Below are 17,020 nucleotides of genomic sequence, written 5' to 3'. Positions count from 1 at the left end.
ACATGAGAACTAACGGAACAACCGTCCGACCTACCGACCCATCTATATCTACTCTATATCCTATCAACTCCGAGATCACGCTCCTGCTGAACCGTATGTCACAGGCAACGCTTACATCGTCCTGTCCACTACTAACCCCTCAGTCTTGACCTACTTCTGCTATCTGAACCATCTCTCGATCTTCCTCCACCCGATGACGTCCTCTCCATATCTCTCACCCTGCTCACACTCCTCGTCGTCCTAGCCGAATCGGCCATTACCTCTCCATAACTGGGCGGTACCTCCCCTGTCTCTGTCAATTGTCCCGACATCAATCGATCATACACTATGTTCCTCTCTAAGAGAGTATCTTCCCCTCCTTCTCCCGTCGATTGTCCTGGTGTACCAATGGGCACATCGGACGTTCCTCGTCTATCTCGACTACTCGAATGGTTCAGATGGGGAGGTCGGATAGGTCCTGCCGCGTCTGCTAGACCAAGTATGTGACCCGTTGGAGCGACAAATGCGTTTGTAATGGGAGGCGCTTCGTTCGGTGTTGGTAAAGCAACGATGGAAGGTCGTGACTGACTACCTATCGGTGCGTTGGCTTTGCCAGAGTGAATGGAGCATACTCCAGGAACAGCATTCACGTTCCGCTGAGTGGCGGTGTATGTTGGAAGCGAGTTCCATTGAGGGTTTACGCGACAGTCAAGGATCTTGATTGGCGTTTCGCTGACACCATACACAAACGTCAGTCTTATTTTGTCAGTTTGCAGAATACCAGTACGCACATGATGATATCGAATTGCTTCCTCCTTCCCTTCGAATCTATCGCTTCATCATCTCCTCTTTCCACACGAATCGTAACCTTCAACCAATGACCAACGACGATGTTGGTCTGCTCATGCTTGCTGGTGAACTTGATCTTCGAAGTGCAGTCTGGGATTATCAGGTCCTTTTCCAGATGCCAAGGACCCGTCGGTTCCATCAGACTCGCATACATAGAATCGTTCGGGTCCCGCTCCAGGTCGAACGCATCCGTGGGAGGGTTGTTCAGCGCCGCTTGACGTGCCAATTCGGCGAGAGGTGATTGTTCTGCCGCATTCGGGTCGTCCGAGATGATAGGTAAGAGTGGTTCGATTCGCTCCTTCGCATCAGGCTGTTTCACGAAGAGAAGGATAAACCGTTTAGGCGTTTCGTGTCGAGCGACCTTCTTCTCTTGAGCATAGTAATCAGTTTTCTCTGCAATCATGATCAGTCACTGTCATTGAGATGATCACGCGTCACTCACCTTCAAGCGCGACCGTCAATCGGTGAATCTTGCACTTCAGAAGCGGCATCAAGCGGATAGCAATGGGGCTGGATTTGGTGTCAGTCAAAGGTCTTCGTCTAAAAGGAATGGCAGAGTGCTCACATCGTTCCAGCAATCGGGAAGGCCTTTCCTCCAAGCGTGATTTGATATCTACCGCAGTCACGTCAGCTCAACATAGCAGAGTGCTGTCAACCACACCTACCTCATCTGCTCCTCCCACTGTCGCTCCACGATGACGTTCTCCGTCTCCTCCATATCATCTTCTTGCGGGGTTGCGATCATCGTAATCTCCATATCTTCTGTCAAGTTGGGTGTCAAAGCACCGACACGCACAACAGACGCCTTGAGCCTATAAACAACTGAACCGAACTCGGCATGGATTGTTGGCGGAGCATTAACGGGAATGGGGAACGATATGGGATAGTTGTATGTGCCTATTCAGTAGAAACAGTCAGTCGACCGCGCACTTTGCTGTAAATTGCGTTCCACTCTCACCCTTGCGGAATTCCTTCCAGTTATGGACGTCCTCTCCCTGGTCCTCGTGCTCCCCCAAACCTAGCTTATCCGTGAGGATCTTCATGCCCATATGTCTTCCTCTAGCTCTGCTCCTACTTCTCTCCTGTCCGTCCCTCTCCCTGGCTGAACTTGGATCACGCTCTCTGGATCTACTTTCTCTCGCAGCGCCACCTCGACCATAAGGAGCCATGAAGTCATCTCCGCTCTGGACGGAGGGATGACGCTGTTGACTGCCTCTCAAAGAGTCAGGTGCAACTGATCCGCTTCCAGTTCTCGACATCGCCATGCTGACGCTAGTAGATGACGAGGAGCCATTGACGTAAGGGTGTTGGTCGTTGAAGCTGGCCTGACGAGTGGGACTGTTCATGCGCGATCTGCTTCTCGACGGGTGACGACCATGTTGTACTCTCTCCTTGACATCTCGACTCAGTCCACGAAGGGTCGCTGCCAAACTGAACTTGCCACTCTTCCTTCCTCGACTATCTTCGCTGTCACGATGAGCACTGTGCGCAGGTCGAAGGTGTTGCAGACTTGGGACCGAAGTCAGAGATGGTGTCCCACTGGCCGCACGCTGAGGTCGAGCGTGCACTCCAGGCGGTAGTGTAGGCTGAGACCCACTGGCAATCGTTTGTTGACCAGACTCGACGATGGTGGACGCACTCCCAGTTCGCGAAGTCCGACCAGCACGAGTTATAGACAAGTTGTCCTCTGATGGTCGGCTGTTCATGTTATTAATATTGAGGTCGGAAGGGATGCGTTGGTTGATCGAGAGCAGGCTGGGCCTCCGTGATGGCGCAGCGCTGGAAGTTTCACTGTGACTAAGGGGAATGTCGGATGACGCTCGATGGCGGAGTGGAGGCGGATCGGCATGAACCGGCGATGTTTGGCCAGGTGTTGTAGCGGCAGATATGGCTTGGACAGCGGCATTGGTAGGGTGAGCGTCGTTGCCACTATGTTCGAGGGAAGAAGAAATAGATGCAGACGAGGCCGAGAAAGCAGAGTTGAACGTTCGTACCGATGCCGCGCGGTTGCCTGTATTGAGAGTTGGCTGAGATTGGGTGGCATTTGCGTCTTGTGCAGCGTTCATCTCGGGGGCAGTCTCGATGGCTTCCGGTGAAGCCATTGGAGGAGGGACGGGTGTGAGAGTTGCGGAAGCAGGGTCTTTTTCACTGTCGTCTGTCGTCTGTTCGGGGGATTGCGTAGGGGTTTGGAATCGCACTTCCCCCGTACTGGTTGTCCGGCCAGGTTCTCCCAGAATTGGTCGAAGAGCAGGAGGTGTGGCAACCTCCCCGTTCGCTCCCTGTTCATCATTGTCGTCATCCTCCACGGCGAATTCCTCGATTTGTTCGGGATGCGCGCCTGTTGATGGACTAGGCTCCCAGACGGCTTCCTCTCGCACCGCATCGCTCGATAAAGCACTCCGCATCATGTGAGCAGGTCTTCGATGCTCTGCCTCTGCAGAGTCACCTCGCTCGGAAGGCGATGCGGACGGTGCGGCGGAGGCGATCGGGGAAAGAGCGGGTTCTCGAGAAGGAGGCAAGGATGAATTGCTTTGTCGCAAGGACGAAGGACGGGAGAGATGACCAGGTAGAGCAACTGGCAGTCTTGGTGGAGATGCTGTTGGGGTGTATGCGGGTGATGGCCCTCTTTCTCGAAGACTGAGACTTGAGACGTCGAGCAAGCTACTTCTGTTGGAAGGAATTTCGAAACTGGGGCGACGTGAGAACCCATCTCGATGCCAAGAACTCGAGTCGTGTGTACCGGGCATCGCACTCGAGCTTCTCACAGGTTCTCTTCTCCTTCCTCCATTGCCATTACTGAACGAACCTCGTCTTCCAATATTCACCCAATCCGCTCCAGGATCGTTTTGTGGGACGTCATATAGATCCAGATCATCGTCAACTTGCTCGTCATCTGCTCCGGGATGCACACCAGGTCCGACTGACAGTGCTCGACGGGTCGATCGGGATCTGGAGTTATCCTCACGAAGGGCTGTGAAGAAGGTGGTAGAGTCGGATAGGATGACATTTTCTTCGGAAGTTTCCATTCGCTTGGCACCGATACCTAACCAAGTCATTTAGCAAAAGCGACGCAACACCGTGAAGAGAAGCTATGTTGTACACATAGAACTCACCTTCTGGCCATTCTGTCCTCGCCTTCCCTTCCAACTTGATCGTTATACTCCTTATCCTCGTCGGTTTGCTCAATCTCAAGGTCAACAGACCTCTGACCATAGCTGGCTGACCATCTTGTCGAACCGTCTGAGGTCTACCTCGAAAGTCCAGACCGGTAGATGGACCTTTGAGGAAGATGACAGGTTCGGTGAGACGGATTTGAAGGGGGGCGTTACTCTTGACCATGTTGCGTGAATCTGGTGGTGGTGGTGGTATCCATCGATGGGTATGGGGGTTAAGACTCGCGTAAAATCGGAGGTATTAGGGAGGTGAGATAAGGACTGTCTAGTAGTTCTAATATGCTATGGTGGATTGATCGATACCCATACTAGCTCGCACGGTCTATCTATGCAGAACAAAGAGGATGGAAGAAGGAGGACTATGTACAGGAAGAATGGATTGGGAGTGACTTGAAAGAGGGAGATGTGAATTGTCAAAATAAGAAAGTGGATAATGTGTATTGGAGATTGCGGTGGAGAGTAGAGCAATGAGTGTTATTCAGGGTAAAAACAAAGAGAGAAGAACTTGACTACCGCCTGGCGCTACAATTTAAACTTTTCTCTCGTACAGTACTAACTCGTATGGCAAGGATTGATTGCGTGCACCACATGGGTAGTGTTGGGTGGAACTACATATCCAATCCAAAAGAGGGATTGCTCTTGACGCATTGGAAATGCTCTTACTATCCACTGAAGCATGAGACAAAGAACACTCAAGAGACTTGTATGCGGGATGACGATACTGAACCTGTATGCTACAACCTGTCCGACCTCTTCTCGCGGGGGCATACGAACGCCAATTCTAACTCTTATCGGATTAGACGAACAACCCGTTACGGTAAATTTACAACACCTTTCTCAATAATCTCGCTTGTTCATATCCATGGTGTTGACTCTGCAATATGGTTACATCTTAAGCGTGTCTGTGTATGCTTGTTTGCGCGCAGATCAAAGACAATGTGCATAGCTAGCTGAGTGTAGCACAGCGGCTCATTTCGAGTATACGAAAGAACTCCTCGTTTCCGTCACAGTTATACAAACTAGGTACTCAATGAAGCCTGCGCATGCATGACGAACGACGTTCACCTAGGCAACAAATACGTGGTCACAGCGCAATGCAACTTGAATACATACACCGTCTCGATATCCAGGCGAACTCCCTAATCATCATCTACGATCAATATCTTTGCTTCCTCCGCTACTGGCGTTGCCTCCACGATCGGGTGCTCCAACACTGGCACACTCGGTCCAACTTCCTCACTATCTTCTCTGCCTCCTGCTCCAGGAACAGGAGTCTCATCTTCACTCTCACTCCCTTCTTCTCCAGGTTTCTTGAACACAATACCGGCACCTCCACCTCCCAACTTTCTCTTCGCCAGACCACCTTCTCCTGTCGCTGTTGATCCTTCACCATTTGGTTTCTTGGCTCCTCCAGCTCCGTGTTTACGTTTTTGTCGCTTAGCACGGTTCTTGGCTGTTTTGGCATCTGCTAAGGCGTCACGTTCAGCTTGACGAGCTTGGAAAGCAGATTGTTCTTCTTCCTACCAACGTGAAGATCCAAAATGTTAGCTAAACTTCCTCTCTACGATACATGAAGCAAAGCTCAGGAGAGCAGAAGTGAAGAAGCAAAATCCAGTTGATGAAGACGGTGCAGAAGAAAGCACACATACCGCTCTTGCTTTATCATTCATTATCTTCAATCTTTCATACTCCCTTCTTCTAGACTGCTTGTAGACGTGGAACTCGCCAGAACCAGCACCAGCACTGGATCCTTGAACATTCTTCATCATCTCTCGAGGTGCTCGAAGGGTCCGTTCTTTCGCCCCGGTGGGAAGTTGAACTTCCCTCTCTGGGTTGGCGAGCAGTTTCTCGACCTATAGACAACAACCATACAAGTAAGTGGTCAGCATGGAACACAGCAGCGAGTGCCGTATGATGGTCAGTCAACGAGAAACTAGACCCACCTGTCGTCGTTGTTGGTCAATGACCGTATTTCGATGTTTCGTGGAAGGTCCAGCATGATCCACGGCGATTTCGGGAGACGACGAAAGCTCGCGTTGAGGTGGGGAAGCAGAGTCGCGTACGTACGGCATTGTGGGCGACTTTATAGGGTGGATTTGCGATGTCGAGTAGGAAAGATGCAAAGATATGTACGAAGGTCAATGATGATACTGGGTTGAACGAAGTGTAAATAGAGGGTGAACTGACAGCTGCCACGCGTCCCGGTGATATATTCTCGGAAATAGTTACCATGTTGTTGCCTCCACTTCTCGAGGACGCTCGGGTAACTTGACTATTTCTCACCATGCCTCCGCCATCAGCTCTTTCTCTCAACGGTACATCTTCCTTCAAAACACGGCTCGCCATAGCGGCAATTTCCCCTTCCTCCCTACCCGAGTGGGGCGTGTCCTCCTTTCTTGTCCCGATCTCCTGACCTGACACGAAACCGGAACGAGCTACATCTCCCCCTGCCTGGAGCAACAACGTCATTGGAATAAAGGAGGCGGCTTCATCCTTTATCAAGTTTCTCCTTGGGACAAAACCCCCTTGGGCTAGGCGGATGAACGGAAAGATCATAGGAGGTTTGATATAAAAAAGGGTGGCAAGGTATCATTTGGTGCTCCTGAGTTGTCATCAATCAAACTCTACCTTCGCCTACTCAGCTCTAGCGACCATCATCAATATAGCAGTACATTCTGCGCTCGTATCCTTCCAACGCATTATCACATTTTACCTCACGACTGTAGCAAACGACGATACCCATCTGACATCGCGACCGTTTCGAACGTGTCGATTCCACATCACTGTAGGTCTAAAGCAACATGAGCAATCACCAGGTCGCACCCGCCCCTGGCTTCTCGCCAGAACAAGGGCGATACAAGGGCAAGTCATATGATCCAAATCATGTCGATCCTCGAAGTAGAAAACATCAGCAGCCCTTTCCTCAACAGATGGATCAAGGTAGGGTCCAGCAAGCTCCGTATGGACACGACAACGCGTACGGTCACAAAGGAGTCCAACGCGATCAAGATTATCCTAGAGATCAAGGCTATGAGCGAGATCGAAGGCCCTCGGACAGTAGGTCCACCTACGATGGTGGATACAGACTGCCCTCGACCGCTGGGTCCGACTACGCTCGACGACCACCTCCACTTAGTCCTGCGAACCAGGTCCAAGTAGCCAGGGCCACGCCGGTAGCGATCCTCCCTTCCGGACCCTCTGTCGCAGTCTCCACGCCGTCTCTTACTTCTGGATCTTCTGTGTCTACTGCAAGTACGTCGATACCAGTAGATTTCCCAAGATCCTCTCCGTCCATAATTGCCCACAGCCAGGAAACAAGTCTCGATTCGCTTGACAAGCTTCGTCAGTTCAAGGCGGAAGTCGAAGCGACACGTCAGACGAAAGGTGTAACGGAATTGGAACCCGCTAAACTCGCTCAGATGGCCGAGTCATTCATCATATCGCAGCAACTTCGTCAGCACATGCCTGTTACGGGGAATGATGACAATTATGTCCGTGAGCAAGAACTCAAGGAGAAGTTGAGAGCTCGTCAGAGATCCGACGAGTCGTCTTTTGCTGTGAATAAGAACGATAGGCAATATGATAACCAGCGGTCGGGTTCAGCTTCGACAGTCGCTGGCGTGCAAAATGCCCCTAGGCTGGGAGAAACCAGAAGAGGACCTGCTGACAACGGGGGATCGCAAGATGTAAAAAGTACGACATCTGACACACCTGTTTACACCAACTGGGATCCTCGATTTCAACGCCGAGAGGTCAAAGATCCCTCGACCGAGGCAGGCCACAATGATATCTCGGTCCCAGGAAGCGGTTCGACGCCCTCGAACTTTCAACCCAGCGAGAAGAACTTTGTCCCAGCAAGATTCTTAGGGAAAGCAGGAGCGCCAGAGAGAAGCAACAACAAACCTGCTCGAGGCCCATCGCCGCCAAAGAGGTATCAATCGCCCGACAACCCATACGCGGCGTCACATGCTTCTAGAAGAGGGAGTGGACCAGAGTCGCAATCTGGAGGGCAGCAACTGGCTGAGTATGTACCAACGTGCAATACATCTGCCTTGCCGGACATATGCTAACGATAGCTTTTTGTCAGCCGCATTTCTGGAAAGACTCTTCCCGGGCGCCGCCCTCGCTCACCGTCTCCAGCCAGACCTGCTCGGGCAGCAGGATACAGGCCTCGTTCCGTTTCACCGCATAGGCCGCCAACGGGTCCTGATTATCGAGCGGCTCGTCCTCTCTCACCTCCTCGTGGACCATCTCGAGACTCGTACAGACGTCCACCTAGTCCAAGTCATTACCCTGACCCACGAACTCCATCCACACCCGCATTTATGCACGGACAACCTGATGCTAGCTATGCCTCGAGTCATCCTGCTCATGAGCCCCCTACTGATCCGAGAAATGCGGTGGCAGCTGCATATGCCCGACGTCCACTGCCCCCTTCGTTCGAACCTCCGCCTCGGGATCACGAGCGGGATCGATACCCTTACAACTCACGTGACGATCAGTGAGTCGAAGATTTCTTTTTCACCCTCCTGGAACGTGTCTGATGTCCTTTTGGCTATAGATATGCAAGGTCTCTTCCACCTCCAGAATATCGTAGACCCATTGACGATCGCTATGATCGACCGCCCGCTCCCGCCCCGGTGGCTACAGGACTACAAGGGTTGGACGCTAAGAATGTCGTTGAGACTATCGAAGCTCTTAAAGCTCAACTGACACAATTGGAAAAGATAGCAACCTCTGCTATTGCCCCTCCGCCACCTACTGCTCAGAGGTATGCTTCGGAGGCGTATCCACCCAGTGGACCAAGTCACGATCGAAGATATGAATCACGGGGACCTCCACCTCCGCACCGAAGTGGCCCGTATGATCGTCCGCCTAGTCCTTCGGACAGACGACCCCCTCCCCCGCATTCACCGCCTGGGTATGGACGCGGACCTGCTCGAGGCAGTGGTCGTGGAGGACACGAATATGATGGTCATCATCATCATCACCCGCACGATCGTGGTCACGGCCACCACGAACCTGGGCATGGACCTGGCAGAAAAGGTAGTGTGGGTCATGATGATCATGACAGAGGGCGTGGACGAGGTAGAGGTGGACGAGGACGGGGCGGAGAGAGAGGTCATAGAGGTAGGGGAGGAGTAAGAGGTAGATCAGTGGATACGAGGTAAACGTACGCGTCGAACCTTCAGAAAGGTCAAGAGACAGCGGAGGTCAGCAAGGCAAACTCGGAGCCGTTATGCCTTACATCAAGGCAACAGCAACAACAACACCATGGTCGAACGATCATTCAAGTCGTTATCAGATCGGTTCGTTCGACTTGCGACCACATGACAATTAGTATTTTCTCACTTGCATTCGCTTCATGTCAACATCATACCACTTTAGGATCTCATTGATCGGTTTTTTGTCCATATTGAAAGTCACATCCGGAGAGCTTGTGACTGTATATAGTTCAGAGTTCTTTCACAATCATGCATGGTTCAATGAAACATACTGTACTAGATGGGACAATCGTACCGGGAGTTTATTCGTAAACATTACCCGGGGTGAGGAGGTGCTGCGTCCAAGTGCCGTTACGTTGAAAATGTTGAATGTTTTTGTACTTGATCATTTCCACTGTCGTGCATCTTCAATAGACTGACTCGACCTCATCACGAAGGTCGCCTGCGAACCAGCTTACAATGTCACGATAACGACCTCGAACACCTCGCATTCTCCTCACTTCGGACGGATTCCTTCGCCATGCCTTCTCAACCTCAACGCACCCCTTCCTCTTACTCCCACTCACACTCACACTCTTCATCACCAACCCCCAAACGATCTTACATACTCCCTCTTTCCATTTTAATAGGTATCGTCCTTTTCTCAGCTAGTCAGACTGAGGTCGCCCACCACCTATCGACAGATCTGGGATATTCCAAAACGTATTTTACGTTCTATTTCACTCATTCAACTTTCACCTTGGTTTTCCCCTTACACTTGTTACTATTGTATCTCACTACGTCGATATCACCTTTAGTGTATCTCGCTTCGATCCAACATCTCCTCTCCGACCAATTGGGCTTAAACTCAACGCTCTCGCACCCGCACGCTACCCACACTTCGTCGACCGCAACATGGCGTACGATCCTCCCTTTGTGGACTCGTAAAGTCACTTATCTCACATTACTGGTCTCAGTCCCCGCTCTATCATGGTTCATAGCGATGTCTCTCTCTACTCCGATGGACATCACAGCAATTTACGCTACGAGCAGTTTCGCAGCCTACGGATTTAGCTTGCTCCTACTTGGAGGTTCTTTGAGTAAGATCACGGCGGGGAGCGTAGCGCTGGCTTTTGCAGGGGTGGTGGTCATTAGTCTGGATGGGGTGGATACGACTAATGGGGGTAAGGAGATGGGCAGAAGAGCATTGGGTGATGCGATCATGTTGTTTGGTGAGTGGGTCGCGTGTTCACTTCGCGGACGAGTGTCGATCAAGGCGTGCTGCGTGACGTCGAGGCAGTAGATTCCACGCTATTGTATAGGCATAGACTCCGCTGCAGACTCGCTGATATATCCTCCGTCACTATCAGGCGCACTCATGCTCGGTCTCTACGAAGTGGTCTACAAACTCGCCCTCCCTCCCGCCCATGGCGGTCACACTACGACCACCTCACCATCTCATACCTACTCTCCTCTACCAACCCATCATTCACCACCTACTTCCCCCTCGAACAACTCGGGTTTCCATCATCGATCCTACCCCTCGCCTCCTATCCCACTTGAACCCCCATCGGCAAACTCGTCGTATTTCGACACACAGGTGAATGTACATAACGGATTACAACGCACAACCTCCTCGGCTCTGTTACTGCAACCAAAATCGCACGGATCATCACATCCCATCACCCTACCTCCCGCGCTGCATGCTAATTTCCTCACGAGCTGTATCGGTCTCACAACGCTGTTGCTCTTATGGCCACCTATCATAGGACTTCATTGGTTAGGATATGAGACCTTTGAATGGCCTGGGAGTGGGGACACCGCGAGCAGTTGGAAGGTATGGTTGGCATTGGAAGTAGTTGCGTGGTCAGGATCATTATATGTGAGCTAAGATTGCCAGTATTACCAATTGATTGCTGATTGAGACTTTTTCTTTCGCGCAGAACGCCGGTCTCATGGTTCTCATTGGAATATGGGGTCCGACCACCTCATCCGTCGCCAATCTCCTCACGATAGGTCTCGTCGCAATCGTCGATGCCCTCTGGACAGGGTACATGCCTGATCTCCAAACGTTCTTGGGTGTGGGTATGATCTGTGTTGGATTCGGAGTCTTATTATGGGAAGGAGAAGGCTAAACCGGCCGAAGATATGGCATAGCGCGTGCGTACTTGCTTAGATTTGGAATGCGTGGGAAAATGGAATTAGAAAGGTAGAACTGTATCTAGTATGTACTAAGTATTATGTAGTATGCAGTATGTAATCGTCATCATCATCGCGTGGAATACCGGTAGATATGGATGAGGTGTGGAACGCTGTGTGGAACATTAGTTCGCTGCAGATGCAATCAACGTATGCTTATTAGTAGTCACTACCCGATCAGGATCCAATCAATCAATGACTCATACTGATTGTAAACAAAAGGACAAGAATACCCTTATCACTTTCCCATCCCTTTCCTTTGTCCATTGCGTTTCTATTATCTCACCGCTTGCGTTTGCATCTTCCCCCTCCTTCATCGCTTAACGACCTCGTCACGATCACTCCATAGCTTACCACGCTCATTTCGGCTCCCCCGCTGGCGATAAGCAGAAACGACGCGGCTCGATAACGGAAACCCAAAAATATCCCCTCCACTTTCATTGTCCACTTTTCGAAACATATCCCCACCAAATCGTCCTGTGTCAACTAAACCAACCAACCATGTCGTCTTCGAGAAGTCGGAGCGGTATGAATGGAGGACTGGATCTACCCTCTTTGACGCCCTTGCCTGATGAAGAGTATCCGAGGATTGTGGATAGTAGACGGACGCCGGATAGAGGGTATTATATAGCTTTAGGATTGGTGTTGTCGGTTTGGATGATCACGCCCTTATCATAGTATGTTGTCCTTGTCCACTACGGAAATCCACTTTCGTCCGCTCAAATCAGTGTATGGTCGGGTGCTGATGGTATGGTCTTGTAGCGCATACCTGATATGGTACACTCTTCTCTCGCCAGGTCTATCAGGCGCTGCAGGTCTCACAGCAGCCATCTTCGCCGCTTACGCTCTGACAGAAGTCCTCTTCTCGATATACACCCTCTACCTTACATCTTACGTCCAAAAGCCAACACCACCTTCCTCTTTGCCCATAACGACAAGGACGAACCTTTTCCTCAAAGTCCTGCATTCCGGTCTGACCTACCCCGTCCCTCCAAAAGGTGTCATTTCTCATCCGAACGGGAACGGGAATGGGCATGGGAACGGAGATGCGGACGCAGACGCAGATGTCAGGGAGGCAGAGATTGAGCAAGCTGAAGAGGATTTCCAAAAGGGTCTGATCAGCGTTGCTGAATTATACCATATACGCGATAGGGAGTATGAAGAGAGTGTTGGGATGAGAGAACGAAGAAGAGTCGGGAAGATGACAGAGGGGGAGAAAGATGTCATCACAGCATTTGTGGAGGATGAAGAAGGTGAGAGAGAGAAGAAATTGAGAGATGAGATCGAGGGGAATGTCTTGCCGAATGGGAACAGGGACAAGTGGGGCTATGAGGGGATAGCAGATGATGATGGTAAGATCATAAAGCTGCATCCGTGGGACAAGAGAGCGATAGATTTTAGAGAAAGGTTGAGGACTTGGTGAGTGATCAAGATCATCATCTCCACATATGACCTTTTCGAATACAAGATTTCGGACCGCGATATCTACCCGTACATCTGCTAATCTTCCCTCACGGACGCACGCAGGTTCAACCACGCCCCATGGTCTTCGATTCGAAAAGAGAACATACTCAGTTGGCTCGCTTGGTCATGCTATGGCCTTCCCCTGGACGAAGTTAGGAAGAACGAGGAGTATTGCGAGTTCTTGGACTATTCCTTGGACTTGCTCGAGGCGAGAACGGGGACAGATTTCGAGGAAGGGTATACACCGGACGTCGAAGTGTTGCGATTGACCTTGGATCCCGTCAATGTGAGTGCGATGCCTTCACCTTCGAGGTGTCGTTCGTACCAGCAGGTGGCAGATGATACTAACCCTTGCTCACTTAAGGCGAGAGCGAGACCACTGATACTCTACGCATTGTCGAATTTGGTCAATACTTGGCTCAGAGAAGTTGTCTACCCTTACCAGGGGATGGGTCTGGTAAGTGTAGCTTACGTGACCGATGTTGTGAGAAAGCTGACAGGTATTTGTTCAGTACCGCGAGGGAGAGATCGAGTGAGTAACCTAGCGTCTTTCTCGCGAACGCACCATGCTGATATTCCCGATCAGATATCTCATTCGAATACCGAAAGACTGGACACCGGAAAAGGGCAAGACGGTCCCCAATGCCTTGCCAGTGGTCTACATGCACGGTCTCGGTTTTGGTCTGGTGAGCTAATATCACCCATCCTTCTTCTGGGAAGCGTCTTCGAAGCTGATGCCTGACTCACCTGCTCACCTCATCCGAATACATCGTAGCTACAATCGCATTTGTTGATCAAGCATCTGATCAAATCCCTTCCAACCCATCCGCTCCTCATCCCCCTCTCACCCCATACCTCTCAATCCCTCTTCCACCCTCGTCATCTTCGTCCGTGGACTCGACCGGAGCTCGTAGAGAGCATGAAGACGATCTGTAAACAGTGGGGCTTCTGGGATGAGGAAGCTCGAGGGGATAAAATGGGTGGAGTCTCGATGTTGAGTCATTCGAACGGGAGTGTGGCACATGGATGGAGTGAGTACAGAATCATCACCGGGTGTGAACATGGAAGACGAGCTCATCTCATCTTGCCTTGGTAGTTCTGAAAGATTGCCCGAAGCTTATCAAGCGAAGCACTTTCGTCGATCCTGTTGTCTTTTGTCTATGGGAGGGAGGTAAGTCTTACCCCAATCTCCTTTGCCGTATGTGAGCGAGGAAGGCCACTAATCTCTGCCCTAACTCAGATGTGTGCCACTCGTTCTGCTATCGACGACCCGCGACGGTAAGTGCTATCGTTATGTCGTCTATGAGTCGGGTGATAAAAGTGCTTACTTTGGATGATTAGGCTCTCGAGCTTTTGTTGTATTACTTTATCGCTTGCGAAGTCGGCATAGCCAATTACATTCAACGAGTGAGTAGCGTCCTCCATCTTGTTATATTACTGTTTCATAGGTCGACAGAGGTTGGTAGCTGATGTGTGACGTTGGTCGATGGCGTGTGCAGAACTTCGACTGGACAGAGAACACACTGTTCTTTGATGAGATACCCAACGCGACCGATCCGACCAAGACTGCTTTCTTCTTGGGTGGACATGATATAATCATTGACGCTTCGGTGAGTGGACGACGCTTCTTCCTTCGCTGCATCTCCGTAGCACTGTGACATTGGCTCTCTGTTTGACGAGCATCAAACTAACCTTATCCTTATCTCGCAGCGAGTCAGAAGATATCTCGAAAGACGTGAGTTTCCAGTTGGGTTGCTCAACTCAGGACACCGTGCTGATCAATCTATCTTGCCTTGCCTGCAATCAGATGGCGTCACGAACGGTATACACTGGGACCAGAATGCAGGCCACGGTGATGGTCTTGCTGGATCGTCGAGAGATCGAGTGGTCATGTACGTGGGAACAGGTTCGACGAGTGGTTGGGAAGGATGGTTGAAGTCTGGACGAAGGCGACATTCTTTGGGCATCGACGATTTTGTCAATAGAGGTGGGAGGAGGAAGGGCGAGTGAGCAAGAGTGCCTCTTAGTGGTCGAGATACAAGTTGGAAAGAAGAGCAGAAAAGTCATATAGATGAATAACGAGTCTCGACGTGCGAGAGTAAGTCAAACTTTAGATGGGGATAAGAAGAAAGAAGACCAGCGCCAAAAGTTAGGTTGGGCTGGAGTAAGCATACTGTGGCTCGATATAATACCCTGCATGACTTTATGAAAACAACGATATATGTACTGTATCTAACTGATTGACAACCTGCACCCGTCACGCAAAGGGAAGAGACCAACAAAACGACCGAGTGCCGCCGACCTAGTGAGTAGTGCTGAAAAGACGATCTCCCTGCAGAGTAAAGAAGATAGGTCAATTCCACTTCCACGATGTTGGGTATGAAGCAAGAGACAGGTCCACTCACAGCATCACCGAGACCTGGGGAAATGTATCCTTTCTCTGTAAGTTCGTCATCCACTGCTCCGATGAAAATCTACGACAAAACATCGGAATCGGCTCAGATTAGCACACGATTGCGGAAGACTGGAGACAGAGAGTGATCGTGGAGAACGTTTTACCCACCTCGACATCTGGGAACTCTGCAGAGACATGCTCGACACCTGTTTTCGAGCCGAGGATGGAGATGATCTTGATTTGAGAAGCGGGTAGACCCCATTCGGTGAGCATGTGAAGTGCTGCGATGGCTGTTCCACCAGTCGCGATGAGGGCTGAGCGGGTTGATAACATACGTCAGGTCTATTCAGTACATGAGGACCAGAAGGATGAGGTAGTGGTGCTTGGGGATGAGATGGATGGTTGGTGTTTGTAGATGAGGGGATATGGTCATTGATTCACTCACGATCAAGAAGGAATACGAGATCTGCTGTCACCTGCGACGGGAGTTTCGAGTAGTACCTTACAACGAGATATCAGTCTGACATGCTTCTCATCTCAAATTGCCACTGCCACCGACCACACTCACTCGATAGCTTGGAGCGAGACCTTATCTCGGAACAAACCGAGATGGAGGACAGTAGCGTCTGGGAACATCTCGAGGGCAGCTGGACAAATAGAATGGTATGAGCTTGGGCTCACAGCATGAGAGTCCTGGTCCATCTCAGCAGAACATGGGTGTAAAGGAGGAACGATCATAACATGCGTGCGAGCCGCTCACTCACCATCTGTGAGTCCGATACCGGCTCTGAGAATGGGCGAGAGACCAATACGAAGGGGGATCGTCGTTCCTGTGAAAGGAGCAATGGGCGATTGAAGCTATACAAAGCAGAGGACATCAGTTGTGGAAGCAAGGTGCAAGAGGAGGTGTCGAAACTGGCCAGACACGATGTGGGTTGATGGAGGATAATACGATGTATGTGATACTTACACCGGGTACGTCGGCTGTTGGGAGCGACCTTGACGCTTCGTAGATAAGCATGGAGCTGTGCACAGCATGAATCGTTAGCGGATCTGAACCCTCAATAGAGTCGAATCCTGTGAAGGACTCGTGGTAGAAGCAGTGAATGGATTATGTGCAGTCGAGGATGGATAGACGTGAGTTGAGTCGCTGGACACAAACTCACCCGATAGCTCGAATGCCCTCCCGGAAGTCTTTGGCGGGGAGATCGTGTAGTCTCAATTGGGTAAGCTTGGAGAGTACGAGAGGATGAGACGATGTGATGATCTTTGACGAAGACATGGTGTGATGTGGTGTGGTGTTGCTGGGTTGGTGTTTACTGTGAATAGTATCGGGTAGATGGGGATTGTTGTTGTTGACAATGAGATCAGAACGTGTGAGGATTCTTTGTACGACAATCGTCCTCAAATGAGGTTCGCGACTCGAGAGTTGAAGAGAAGAAGTGTGTTGCTGCTATGATTCTGATTGTAGAAGAGGAAGAAGAAGAGCAGAAGAAAGACGATGTTGATGTGTTACAGACATAGACGATAAGAAGGAAGAAGGATGATATGCGCCTTCGCCTTCGGACGAGTTTGAGCTTCTCATGCGATGTTATCGGGTTAGATTAGGATTTCTCCAATTGACATTGTTTTAGATCTATCCACATCGATCCTTTGTATATTACTCCACCAGATGGACTAGAACGTTTGCCGCTTTGTGTACGATAGGTTGGAGTTGCAAGTGGACACATCATGCATATGTGGAAGAGTGCTCTTTG

The 17,020-nt window shown here is 50.6% G+C and overlaps 7 protein-coding genes across 7 annotated transcripts; 3 read left to right on the top strand and 4 right to left on the bottom strand.

Moving 5' to 3' along the window:
- Window positions 1–131: 131 nt before the first annotated feature.
- Window positions 132–4,167, bottom strand: CI109_104682 (uncharacterized protein; the record flags this gene model as incomplete). Its single annotated transcript, XM_032005990.1, has 7 exons — window positions 132–711; window positions 771–1,221; window positions 1,271–1,338; window positions 1,394–1,441; window positions 1,494–1,725; window positions 1,787–3,871; window positions 3,942–4,167. The coding sequence occupies 7 exons, from the start codon at window positions 4,165–4,167 to the stop codon at window positions 132–134; spliced, it is 3,690 nt and encodes a 1,229-aa protein (XP_031859774.1).
- A 973-nt stretch (window positions 4,168–5,140) lies between these two features.
- CI109_104681 (uncharacterized protein) lies at window positions 5,141–6,073 on the bottom strand (the record flags this gene model as incomplete). The annotated part of the gene is made up of 3 exons (XM_032005989.1): window positions 5,141–5,521; window positions 5,651–5,854; window positions 5,945–6,073. The coding sequence occupies 3 exons, from the start codon at window positions 6,071–6,073 to the stop codon at window positions 5,141–5,143; spliced, it is 714 nt and encodes a 237-aa protein (XP_031859773.1).
- A 66-nt stretch (window positions 6,074–6,139) lies between these two features.
- Window positions 6,140–6,470, bottom strand: CI109_104680 (uncharacterized protein; the record flags this gene model as incomplete). Its single annotated transcript, XM_065967537.1, has 2 exons — window positions 6,140–6,151; window positions 6,231–6,470. 2 exons carry the CDS (start codon window positions 6,468–6,470, stop codon window positions 6,140–6,142), a joined length of 252 nt encoding a protein of 83 aa, XP_065823609.1.
- Window positions 6,471–6,802: 332 nt separating this feature from the next.
- On the top strand, window positions 6,803–9,172 carry CI109_104679 (uncharacterized protein; the record flags this gene model as incomplete). The annotated part of the gene is made up of 3 exons (XM_032005988.1): window positions 6,803–8,025; window positions 8,089–8,502; window positions 8,563–9,172. 3 exons carry the CDS (start codon window positions 6,803–6,805, stop codon window positions 9,170–9,172), a joined length of 2,247 nt encoding a protein of 748 aa, XP_031859772.1.
- Window positions 9,173–9,746: 574 nt separating this feature from the next.
- Window positions 9,747–11,340, top strand: CI109_104678 (uncharacterized protein; the record flags this gene model as incomplete). Its single annotated transcript, XM_032005987.1, has 3 exons — window positions 9,747–10,437; window positions 10,576–11,087; window positions 11,149–11,340. The coding sequence occupies 3 exons, from the start codon at window positions 9,747–9,749 to the stop codon at window positions 11,338–11,340; spliced, it is 1,395 nt and encodes a 464-aa protein (XP_031859771.1).
- A 565-nt stretch (window positions 11,341–11,905) lies between these two features.
- CI109_104677 (uncharacterized protein) lies at window positions 11,906–14,878 on the top strand (the record flags this gene model as incomplete). Its single annotated transcript, XM_032005986.1, has 13 exons — window positions 11,906–12,081; window positions 12,167–12,823; window positions 12,932–13,154; window positions 13,233–13,325; window positions 13,381–13,400; window positions 13,455–13,554; window positions 13,644–13,899; window positions 13,965–14,039; window positions 14,109–14,146; window positions 14,210–14,275; window positions 14,368–14,478; window positions 14,579–14,603; window positions 14,676–14,878. 13 exons carry the CDS (start codon window positions 11,906–11,908, stop codon window positions 14,876–14,878), a joined length of 2,043 nt encoding a protein of 680 aa, XP_031859770.1.
- Window positions 14,879–15,170: 292 nt separating this feature from the next.
- On the bottom strand, window positions 15,171–16,545 carry CI109_104676 (uracil phosphoribosyltransferase; the record flags this gene model as incomplete). Its single annotated transcript, XM_032005985.1, has 8 exons — window positions 15,171–15,200; window positions 15,274–15,342; window positions 15,432–15,577; window positions 15,709–15,764; window positions 15,832–15,910; window positions 16,028–16,121; window positions 16,234–16,288; window positions 16,430–16,545. 8 exons carry the CDS (start codon window positions 16,543–16,545, stop codon window positions 15,171–15,173), a joined length of 645 nt encoding a protein of 214 aa, XP_031859769.1.
- Window positions 16,546–17,020: the final 475 nt, after the last annotated feature.

The sequence above is a fragment of the Kwoniella shandongensis genome, chromosome 8 (assembly GCF_008629635.2).
Source record: "Kwoniella shandongensis chromosome 8, complete sequence".
Lineage (NCBI taxonomy): Eukaryota > Fungi > Basidiomycota > Tremellomycetes > Tremellales > Cryptococcaceae > Kwoniella > Kwoniella shandongensis.
This window is presented reverse-complemented; position numbering and strand designations above follow the sequence as displayed.